We start from the raw sequence: 12248 nt of genomic DNA, 5'->3' as shown, positions 1-12248 counted from the left end.
TATAACGTGCAGATACGATAGCAAGCCACGAAAATGAAACAACGTCGCACTAAAAGGAAGCATTTGAATAATTTTATGGAGTGACGAATCTTCGGATGTTTATCGCGTTATCAACTGCGAGCTCATTCAGTTGTGTCGAATAAAATTCACCAATAATCTATTTCCGTAAAGTGACTAGCACTGATCACTTATTGGGAGGTGGTTATTGATGCTGTCGTCAGATCGTGAGAACCAGCACGTCAGCTTCAGTGATTCCAACTTCATTTTGAAACTGGGTAAATCCCCTACTTTCTTGAAATTTGGTTATTTCCCAGAAGAATTTTCCGATGTTACATACTAATTGATAGGTAGCCGCAGCGCAGTCGGTCATGCTACGAAAAAGGTGCTCAAATACAAATTAGAGACCGGACTTTACGCATTTATGTAATTGCCCGTGCCACTATTCACTGTAAATCAGTCCCTCTTTGATCGCCAGGAGTTGGTGAAGCTGCGGGGTAGGCGGTGACGCTTACTGGCGACAGCGTATAAAGGCATTCTTCTCGTTCGACGAAGGCATTAGTTAAAGCAAACACATCAGTTGAAAGAGTCAAGGAAGTCAAGGAAGCTTAACGCAATGCTTAAAATCGTATTAATATCTGTTCTGATCGTGGCTGCCTCAGCTATGCCAGGTGGTACGTATAAATAATTATATCGATATACCCTATTTTTGTCCCGAAAAGAATGCAATATTTTCGCAATTATGCATGGATAGTTGATCTCATATTTTTATGGATTTAAGCGCTTGAACGTGTTGCTCGTTCCCCTCATCGCCTTCATGGAGGAATAGAATTCAGTGGTTCTCAAGCTGAAAGCTTCTCAGGTGGATATGGTGGCGGATATGAACGGTATCCAGGTCCATACGGAGGATCTCCAGACGGTGGATACGGAGGATACCCAGGCGGAAGATACGGAGGATACCCAGGCGGAGGATACGGAGGATACCCAGGTGGAGGATACCGAGGATACCCAGGCGGAGGATACGGAGGATACCCAGGCGGAGGATACGGAGGATACCCAGGCGGAGGATACGGTGGATATCCAGGACACGGTGGTCGCGGCGCCGGTGTGGATGGTTCATCCAGTAGTGCAAAATCCTTCGGCGTGGGCATTGAATTCAAAAAGTAATTGCGCGACCCAACGTTCTAGCCATCGGTGTGAGTGGCTCACTTTATGTGTGCTTAATCTGACTTGGCAAGATTATAGCTGAAAATGTTTTTATAAATGTGTACATAACTACATATGTGTACCTACTTGAACGTAACAGCTGGGGATCAAAACGAAATATTCATGTTCAAATTCCGATGCATCGTGAGAATGAATGTATATCACTTAGAATAGATGTATAATCTAATAGACTTGACAGTATTTTTCGATGATGACCTGTAATTTTTCAATAAAGAGAAGTATATTTCTTTTATCGAGAACCTTCCTATTCACATTAATTTCGTTGCCTGAATGGAACAACATTAATTGCGACCATCTTAAGCGGTAGATTTGTCCGTTCATTTAATGCGATGCAAATTAAAAATGGCATCGTGGGTTTTTCCGTTCAGTTTGCAAAATGTGTGCACTGTACGACGGTATAGAGCGAGCCACGCTTGGCAGTATTAAAAGTCGGTCAGAAGTATAGTATAAATATTTGTAAACTGAAGGACATTCCATTAGTAGCTGGTAAACATTTCAACTCAGTAAATAGAATGTTTTAATTTGTACCTGAATTTCGGCGGCGGACCCTGTCAACCGAACCACAAACACACTACCGGCAAGACTCTCGCCGCAGACCTAGGACACCCCGTAGTTAAATAACCGCGTTACCTAGGCTCAAAAGTCCTGTGCAAACATATCGGAAGTAAATTTATACCTTGGTCAACGAATTTGTACTCGTTTCAGGAAGGCGTTACTCACGTGGATACCGCAAAAATTGAAAGGGTGTAGCGATACTGGTGGTAATAAAAATTTTCCCACGTGATATGGATATGTTTCAATTTTTCTGTCCATTTAACAACACCGCCACTTTTAGGTGCGCAGTTTGATTCCGGGTGAAGTCATATTTCAACCCGCAATTAGCACCCGACAGTTATCGAGATTAACTGGCACGAAACCCTTTGCGTAAAAGATTCATATTTTTTTTCAGTAGCTCGAAATCTGCCCATTGATCACGTTGATTGTGTCGCCGAAATTACTTCACGCTCAATATACAGTTTTCTGACGGTTAAAGTATTTTCCTACTCAAAATGTGCCTTGAGACATAAACTGACGAGTTTGAGTCATCACGCAATATTAGCTATAATACAAATTCATTAAGATTCGATAATTCGAACACCTGGGCAATCTATTTAATAATTCGTCACTAGTTTTTTCTAATAAATATCCATAATACCTGTCCCCTGAAATGAAAGTAAAAAATCGGTCCGACGATCGAGGCATCAAAGGCAAGATAGTACAATTGGTTTAAAAAAAACCTTTACTCTGTAATAAGTATTTTTCAAAGACGATGCAAATCAGCAAAGTTTTTCTCAGTAAAATCAGAGCGTGCAATACCTGTAGAGTACGATATAACGTACAGGTACGATAGCAAGCCACAAAAATGAAACAACGTCGCGCTAAAAGGAAGCATTTGAATAATTTCGCGGAGTGACGAATCCTCGGATGTTTATCGCGTTATCAAACGGGGGGGGTCAGTAAATTTTTTTGGAGACAGGCACGCCTCGATAACAAGCCTCCCTCCCCTCCCCTCGACCTGCAACAGGGTATATTAGCTCACGCGGTGTTGATAGCGTGGCGTGTCCGCACCTCGTTCTGAATATTTATCACCCGCCAGGGGCTCGCATTCTCGTAACGCTCAGCGCGCTTAACCCTCACCCCGTCAACGGCGGCGCCCCGACGCTTCGCCGACGCTCGCGATGCCCCCAAACGCTGACCCGTCGACTCTACGCATCGCCATCACACCCCCGGTTCACGTGTGTACGAGCTGTTGTTTCTACGGTCGCTGCTGTTAACGCGCTAGCCTCGAATTGATCAACTGGTAAAACTTCCAGTTGATCGCAGTTTTCCATTTCCGTTCAAAATTGAGACGACGCGACGGCAACTCAATGACGGAAATTCAATGAACGCAAATGAAACGGGTTTGTTGAATTGGCCCTTCGTATGAGAAATATTTAACGTACGTAGAAAGTAGAAGAGTTGAAAATAACGCGATATTATTTTTTCTCTTTGCGAGTAAACGAAAATTGAAGCAAATACAGCAGATGAAAAATTACAGGAATATAACGTCAGCCTGAAAAGTATATCGACATGTTACAAAATCAGTGATCCTCAGTTTCCGATTGTACAAACATCCGCAATTATATTTTTTGACGACGATACAGAAATACGACCCAATTACTGTATTTTTCTATTTTTCATACACGTACGAGAATAGGACAACATGATTGCATTATAGTACATCGATGAAATTACACACATGATTCTTGTATACTGGTACACTGTTAGTAAGGCGGTATTAAATGTGCCAACGAAAATATTTTCCAAAAGTTCCCACAATTTTGGTGTTGATTTCATCATCGTTAGGTATCAAAAAGGGAAGAATTTACGCCTGTAGCTGTGGCGTTGAATCTTACTCAAAACGGTGTAGACTTTCATCGAGACCGCAAATATACAAACAGTGTACTCATTCCGCTTCCATTGCGACTCCGATTCAACGTAGAATCGATTAACAACCAGCGGCAAGAAGCCACCCTTACCGCAAATCGTACATAAGCCCATCGCAGTTATAATTTTCAAAAAACAGAGAGCCCGGAATGCTAGCGGATGTTTGTAACGGGGTTAAGAGCCAACATGGCAGCGTTATCGCGGGAGTTGGACGGGGGTTTAGTGGGAGGTACTGGAGCCGTGGGGAATGAGCAGAAAAAAGCTAGACCGGGTAACGCGGAGCCAGGCTGGAGGGTCGCACTATCAGAACGGCACGCGACTTTCGATTCATTCCAAGGCCCGCCAGCCCAGCGCTTTGTTTCAACTGGAACTATTTTTTTTTTCTTTTTTTCACGATCTCTTTTTTTCCCTTTCACGGTGCCGGTAGAACGATAGAATGCAAGCAACAACGGAGAGCTTTCATATCTTTAATTCACGCCGCAGAGTCTGGGATGTTAAGCCCTGAACAAAGGGAACAACGTTCCCGACATGCGGAGTTGTGCATTCGATCGGGTATCGATCGGCTCAGGACGTTGGCAAGTCGCCGGAGTTAATTGGGACCCCAGTAAGCCTCAAGCCGTCTTTTGGAAAGCCGGGTGTTCCTGGTTCTTGGAGCTCCGGGTATCGTCGGGCACCCTGGGGCTGTACAACGTGGCAGAATCAATTTGGAATTTGCATGATTGCGGAAAAGTAACCTTTGCCTTACGTTATACGTGTACTCCTGCAGCAGATGGCGTACGCCAACTTAATTACCTCGGTAGAGGACGGCGACGGTATCGTTTCAACCACGACAGGATCGTCGGGGTCACATAATGCGAGCACATAGTGTATACATTATGTACCGGTATTTTTTCTCATCTCATTCAACGAGCGAACTGGGTTGCTTTATCGTTCGATCAAGATCGTGACATCGGCTGTAGCTCTGAGCTAATTGATAATTACTGAGCAATTTGTACGCGGTAACTTTGTCCTAAAGAGCAGCGACGAATGTTTGCTCCGCGGGGAGGTGTAGTGATGAAGAATTTAAGAACAGACCTTTCTCAACGACGCGCGTCCTTGGATCTCTGAGTCAAAATGTTGAACTTTGGCGCTGCAACACACGAGGATTTTTACAAAAATCCGCCCCAACTTCGTGCGGAACATTCGCAATAGTAGAAACGAATGTGATATACGTTTGAACAAATTTTCCCGGAGCGAGGAAGTGAAGCTATTTTAAAAATATGCTTGCATTTGACAAACTCAAGTTTGATGCTACCTGTCTCATATTTCAGTGAAGGTTTTAATATTAAGGAGAACCAAATTGTTTTTGAGTTTTGAGAAAATCTCAAGGTTGGTATATAGTAGTGTAGAAATTCGATGTGGAGGGTGAGATAGGGAAAACCTTTAAGGGAGGACGCGTGCGACGTGTGACGTGCAAGGTGTTATAGGTATACACATCCGCCGGCATTTGTTTTAACAAACAAAATGAGCACGCGTGAAGTCGGAGGGCAATACACACTTTCACGGCTGACATTATTTAGAGTTTCCCCAAATGCACGGCTGCTCTGAATTATTCAGATTCACCCCCGCGTTAATATTCACCCACGCTTCCGCCAAAGGTGCTGGAATCGTTTTCACAAAGGGACTAAAATATCGCCTTGTCATTCACTACAACGCGCGCCTGCAGTGTGTAGTGACTTAAAATTTCATAAATATTGCCTTCACGTATTTGCATGTTATATTCCAGCCACGAGTCACAACGGTTCAAAGTTAGCGCCGTACCTACCATCCGTCCTCGCGACTTTGCCATGGGTGTAATCATCACCATCATCGTGATAATCACCTCCTACGAATACAGTTATGTGATTAACTATGCCGGGCTTGTTTATTTACGAGACATGAGCTTGTTTGCCCACAATTATTATATACTAATTCTTTTTCCAATCGAACCAAACAGTAGGAGGTAAAAGTAACGCTTGGGGCGATCATACGTGACGCGAGCACGAAACATGTTTATGGATGTATTTTCAAAGAACGAGAACCGTGTGCACGTAATGCAATCAATACGTACCACGGATTGACTGCCAGTGATTAATCTCATCTACGACTCCGGCGTTCAATACTAATCTATTTTATTTTTTTATTTGACATGGAAAAATTTTTAATTACGACTTTTTTCATTTTCTCTATCAATTTGTTGGCTGACCTGTTCGATGAAGCTGCGTAATAACTTGACTCGTTATACTCCCTGTGTTCAAATGTGAATAATTTCAGCTGGAAATTCAAACTCTCTCTTGAAGTCGCGTCGAAAGCCGCAAGTAAATATACATACGGGTAAGGGCGTCCCATCCGCGGACGTTGCACTTGCGAAATCAGTCATCTATTTTACGTCCGACATGTTAATCCACTGTAGTTGCGTCGAATGAAATTCACTGATAATCTACTCTAGTAAAATGACTCACAATAATTACTTGTTGACACGTGGTTATCGTGCTATCGTCAGATCGAAAGAACTTGCACATCAGCTTTAGTGATTCCAACTTCATTTTGAAACTGGGTAAGCCCCTACTTTCTTAAGATTTGTTTATTCCCCAGAAGAATTTCCCGATGTCACATACTAATTAGCGGTTAGCCTCAGCGCAGTTGGTAACGTTACAAAACAGGTGCTCAAATACCGATTAGAGACCGAACTTCACGCATTTATGTAATTGCCTGTGCCACTATTCACTGTAAATCAGTCCCTCTTTGATCGCCAAGAGTTGGTGAAACTGCGGGGTTGGCGGTGACGCTTACTGGCGATAGCGTATAAAAGCATTCTTCTCGATCGACGAAGGCATTAGTTAAAGCAAACACATCAGTTGAAAGAGTCAAGGAAGTCAAGGAAGCTTAACGCAATGCTTAAAATCGTATTAATATCTGTTCTGATCGTGGCTGCCTCAGCTATGCCAGGTGGTACGTATAAATAATTATATCGATATACCCTATTTTTGTCCCGAAAAGAATGCAATATTTTCGCAATTATGCATGGATAGTTGATCTCATATTTTTATGGATTTAAGCGCTTGAACGTGTTGCTCGTTCCCCTCATCGCCTTCGCGGAGGAATAGGATTCAGTGCTTCTCAAGCTGAAAGCTTCTCAGGTGGATATGGTGGCGGATATGAACGGTATCCAGGTGGATACGGAGGATATCCATACGGTGGATACGGAGGATACCCAGGCGGAGGATACGGAGGATACCCAGGTGGAGGATACGGAGGATACCCAGGCGGAGGATACGGAGGATACCCGGGCGGAGGATACGGTGGATATCCAGGATACGGTGGTGGCGGTTTCGGTGTGGGTGGTTCAACCAGTAGCGCAAACTCCTTCGGAGTGGGCATTGGATTCAGGAAGTAATTGCGCGACCTAACGTTCTAACCATCAGAGTATCGTACACAGTTTACGCAGAATGAGTGACCCACTTTATGTGTGCTTAATCTGACTTGGCAAAATTATCACTGCTGACTGAAAATTTTTTAACGTATGTGTACCTACTCGAACGTAATTGTTGGAGATCAAAACGAAATATTCATGTTTGAATTCCACTGAAAATAGATGTATACTCTAATAGAATTGACAGTATTTATCAAGAGAATTGTAATTTTTTAATAAAGAAAAGAAACATATTTTTCTATCAAGAATTTTTTTATTTACCGTCATTTCTTCACCTGAATAGAGAAACACTAATTGCGGCCACCTTAAGCGGTAGATTTGTCCTTACGTTTAATGCGATCCAAATTAAAAATGTCATCATGGGTTTTTCCGTTTGATTCACCGATTATCGTTTTGCCGCAGAGACAACGTGACTTCAGGTCACTCATATTTCTTTCTTCAGATCACTAATGTTCCACACACATTGCTCAAAGATGTCATTTTCTGCATGAATGAATAGGACGAAAAAAAAAAAATAATATATAAAAGTAACGGTTATAAATCTACACTTGCTTAAACGGGTGATAACTATCGAGGCAATTTTGGAAGTCATAATGGGATTCGCATCCTAATTATGTCGCAAACTAATTGGCATGAGGCTTTAAGGAGGTTCTCCGGTCGATTTCGACTAGGGCACCCACTTGGCCCACTTCCAGAGACGCAAATACATGTTACACTACTAAAAATTGATTATCTGCGTACAAATTAATTACCTTGAAGTTTGTGGTGATCAAAATTTCCTGCCCTGTCTGTTGTCGATGTCTCTGAGATGAAAGGCACAGTCACTGAACACTGAACCGTCACTAAGGGAACAAATGAACGCGACGCGCAAAGTAAAACTATTAACAGACTGAAACATGTACACACAAACCCGTTCGCTTACTCACTTTCGGGGAATATTTTGTTAAACTAAACAAAGGCCACCCATGTCATTTACGAAAATACCAAGAACGTGTTTTCTGCGATCTTTTCCATTCTGGAATGTTTTTGCCAGAGGGAAGCAGAGAGTTTCACTTGGACAACCACGACACTGCGCTGTAGTGACTGCTTAGACGAAGAACTCATTCACCTTTGAGTACGAACATTAAGCGACTTTTGTTTATCACTAGATCGCAACGAACGCTGCGAGCGATGATTTACAAGGTAGAGCACACAACCGTTGGGCGTGTCTGTTGTGTATGTTTACATGTCGATCTTGAGCTGTGAGTTCACTACTTCGATTTCCAAACACAACTGAGCGTATTCGTCATTGACATTGCTACAACACGTCGATGGAAAATCAACTGCGGCACTTTTATAATTGATATAAATGAATCCATACCATCCCCTAATTTTGCTGCACATAAAATGGAATTTTCTTTTCTTTTTCCGATTTTTCGATGCTTGAGTACATACAATAATAACCTTCAGGATAATTCGAACACTGCAGTTGTAATTCGATTTGGGTACTCTACATTTTACAGTGCCCGCAGTGAGAGAGAATAAAGATTCGTATTTAGTTGGGGAAAATAATTTCCCCCGAGTTTTTAAATTACAAAAAAAGTCACTCGGCCAACTCAGATAAACTCAGATGAAATCGAGTATTCGACAGACTTCAGTTTTGAACCGTTAGCTGCGTGAATAATGAACAACTTGATTCGCACCTGTCATTACTGTGCGGTTTTCTGTGTATAGTTGTATTAGCTTACGATTTTCGTTATTAATTAAAAATTTCTTGAGTATTTCTACCATATTTCTCATGGACTAATTCGAAGAAAGTGAAGCCACTTATTTCAGTACATTCACATGAAATTCAAATGCAAGGTGAATAACGAAATAAAATTGATCTACGTAAAACTTTTCAACCTACACCACCGCCGATTCAAATTCATTTTGATTATTCGGCAGGATGCAACGATTCATTGTCGATCGTCCGACTTCTGCAGAGGCGGAAGAAGGTGTATTATTATAGAGAGCGGACAGTTGGGCGGAGGGCGATCGGTACGGGTCTTAGCGAGATCGGTAACAGATTGACCAAGAGGCTTCACGCGGGTTAGCGTGGCGTGGCGTCGTTGTTCCTATAAGATCCTCAATTTGTGTTGAAAATAAACGAAGAATAAGGCAAGACTGGGCGAGCAAGCAGAGGCGGAATCTTTTGGGTCTGTCGTCCAAATTAATTGGGTTCCCCGAGAGGGCAGGTCTGGCAACGCCGAGTCTTGATTTCCTCTCAGACAAGTCCTATAAATCCTCTTCCTCCCCCCCTTTCGCGCCCCTCGCCGATGGTGACAAACCAAAGCGAGCCTCGTGTTTTTATCTGATCGCCGCGTGGATAGCCGCCGTCTCAGGAAACCCGGCACTGTGGGGTGAGAGGAGCGGAGAGAGAGAGAGGGAAAGCGCCGGATCCCCTAGCGAGAGACGAGTAGAGGGAGAGAGAGAGAGAGAGAAAGAGCAAGAAAGAGAGAGATAGGGGGGGGGGGGGGGGAAGGAGAAACCAAGATACGCGAAGGGATCCGAGAAGAAACTAAGAGATCGCGCGGTGTGTGCGGTGATGTCCTCACATTAGGGACCCGATCTCTTATCACCGATGATTTATAATGGTATTCATTTTTTAAAGACTTTCGTCGCTATAGGTGCATTATATACACGTGGACCACTCTTGAGTTCACTTTACCAATTTGGCTGCAGGTGATGCCGATGAACCGGGGTCGGTCAATTTGGCTTTATAAATAGATTGTTGGTAAAAATTCTATCAGTCATGGCACCCTGCGCACTGAATCCCTGCGTGTCCACGGTGATCGGAAAGCTGAAACGTGTTCTCCTCATCGATCCAAAGAACGAGAAATTATCGCTCACGTGCCGATCGTGTCCGACGAAAGGCTCTTTATAAGTATACGGTTAATATAATAAACAGTAATTTTGTGTATTTGTATTGAATTCGTCCACCTGTCATCACGCGACCGAAAAAAATAAACACATAGTATAAGTGTTAAAGTCGTATGTACTTTGGTAATAACTGTTTGCCGAAAATTATATACCTTTCGATTTTTCACACCATAGAAATGTAAATGAGAGTCGGTCGACTGTACACACAACACCTGCAGCAGCCCCTGTGTGTTTTGAGTCTTCCGGAAATAATAGGCTTCTGGCATGTACTAAATGTAAACCGAATCCCGAAATGAGCATAAACGGTCGTTGATGGTGCCGAGGAAGTCCAGGGGAGGAAAACGGCTCGGACGAATCTGCCCTGTCTGAACTTTGCGTGAATGCCGGGAACCGGCGGCCCGGCGACCCTTTTCCAGCATCTGACGCCGTGCCATGCTCCGGGGAATTAGACGCCTGAACATTTATTCAAATTTCAGTTAATTTACTCGGAATAAAAGTGTCAAGTTCGAGCCGCCACACCTGTTACCGGATTCTGTAACTCCGCTGCTGCTTGTGTGTTTGGTTCGTTCGACGCGTTGCGTACCGTCGGGTGCGTTGGGAGCCTTGGGGGTAAGATATTCACAAAATCTAACCCTTTGTATGGCAACCATAAACCCCTCGAAACTTTGTCCCCTCATCGTGAATTCTGATTATACCCGTTATATACACGAAGCCCATCGTAAAAGTCACTTACTTACAAGCCCAGATATTAAGTTCCATATAGATTCACGCCCCTCGGTGAACGGATAAAAATTCAACCAGATTTTAACCCCAAAGCATATTCGTCCGCAAGATAATGGTAAACGACTTTTGATTCACCCGTTAACAGTCTCATTTCAAACAAATCCTTGTATCCCAGTTAGGAAGTACCGGATTCAAGTTGGCGATTAAATTAAGTACAAAGGTAATTTTCTATAATCTGCCTTATCGTAGTCTGCAGACAATTTTCCGGAGAGAGAGAGATTTCATTTTTCAATCTACATGTATATTCATACCTGCACGGTTTTGTTTGTGTTCTGTGAATCGAGACCAATTTATCGTGAGTAAACTTCTATACGAAATTTTATAGTTCCAGGCCGAGACGTAATTTTCCGTTATAGCTACATATAAATGCGAGTAATAGAATACACGGAATGACATTTATGGCTCTCTCAGTATTTGCAAAGTCAATCATAAATACCGTATCACACTATTCCAAGTCGTGAACGCGTGGGTTTGAAATAAATAATCCATACATCCATGCAGTAATTGCATAGCAGTGATACGCGATTTACGTAAGGTGTCTAGGAACATCACGGTAGCTCAGTCTTAAAAGCTAATTGATAAAACATGGGATGATAATTCTCGATGATTAAGTTGCAAGAAGCCGCTCAGAATTTTCTTGGAGCTGATCGATCCAAATTGTCCCTCTCTATCAGCGGGAAATTCAAAGCGTCGTGTTTCTCTATCGCGATTTTCAGGGGTCTCGGTGACTATGAGTGCTTCCAGTAATGGTCGACCACTTCAGCAGTGCTTTGAATGTTCTAGCCATACACACTTGAGCGCGTATAATATTGTATGGGCGCGGGTGACATGTCACCATCGGTTTTTATGTCTGGTGATCCCCGAGGCTTACCTTGTTGTTCCCCCACTGATCCCTGCTTTGCATGTCGCGTCGTAAGCCAATTTCGTCGTAGCCAATTTTTAAATCCAATGGAGATATTTTCTCGTTGGTAATGTGACGGCACGAGGGTGCCACGCTGGTGTAAAGTGAACCCAATCACCCCGCCACTTCTGTATATCTTCGGCGACAACCAGTATGTCTGCACCATCCCCGTACACGCGCATTTCTTTCGATTTCGATAAATAACGATCTCCCTCACTCGGGGCAGCAGCGAGAATACATGCAAGCCGTGAGATATCGATTCCCTTGAGCTCCGCGAACCACGGGAAAGTCTTCTGCAATAATTCAGGTTAATAAGATCCGACCGTTGCTCGCTAAGAACGATTACATTTTTTTCTTTCAACTGTAATTCGCGGGATCATCGCGGGGCCGATGAAGAGCTGCAGGTATATCGACGTATTTTTCCATTTATGGCCGGTTCAACTCGTCGGTAGCGCAATGTTCGGGCACTTTTAGCGATAAAATATACCGTTTCGACGTCCCCGAAACAACAACGTCGATTTA

The 12248-nt window shown here is 43.2% G+C and overlaps 1 protein-coding gene across 1 annotated transcript; it reads left to right on the top strand.

Moving 5' to 3' along the window:
• The first annotated feature begins 865 nt into the window (after nucleotides 1-865).
• On the top strand, nucleotides 866-7105 carry LOC107222938 (heterogeneous nuclear ribonucleoprotein A3 homolog 2-like). Its single transcript, XM_046737969.1, has 2 exons — nucleotides 866-1160; nucleotides 6768-7105. Exons 1-2 carry the CDS (start codon nucleotides 866-868, stop codon nucleotides 7103-7105), a joined length of 633 nt encoding a protein of 210 aa, XP_046593925.1.
• Nucleotides 7106-12248: the final 5143 nt, after the last annotated feature.

This window comes from Neodiprion lecontei, chromosome 4, assembly GCF_021901455.1.
Source record: "Neodiprion lecontei isolate iyNeoLeco1 chromosome 4, iyNeoLeco1.1, whole genome shotgun sequence".
Lineage (NCBI taxonomy): Eukaryota > Metazoa > Arthropoda > Insecta > Hymenoptera > Diprionidae > Neodiprion > Neodiprion lecontei.
This window is presented reverse-complemented; position numbering and strand designations above follow the sequence as displayed.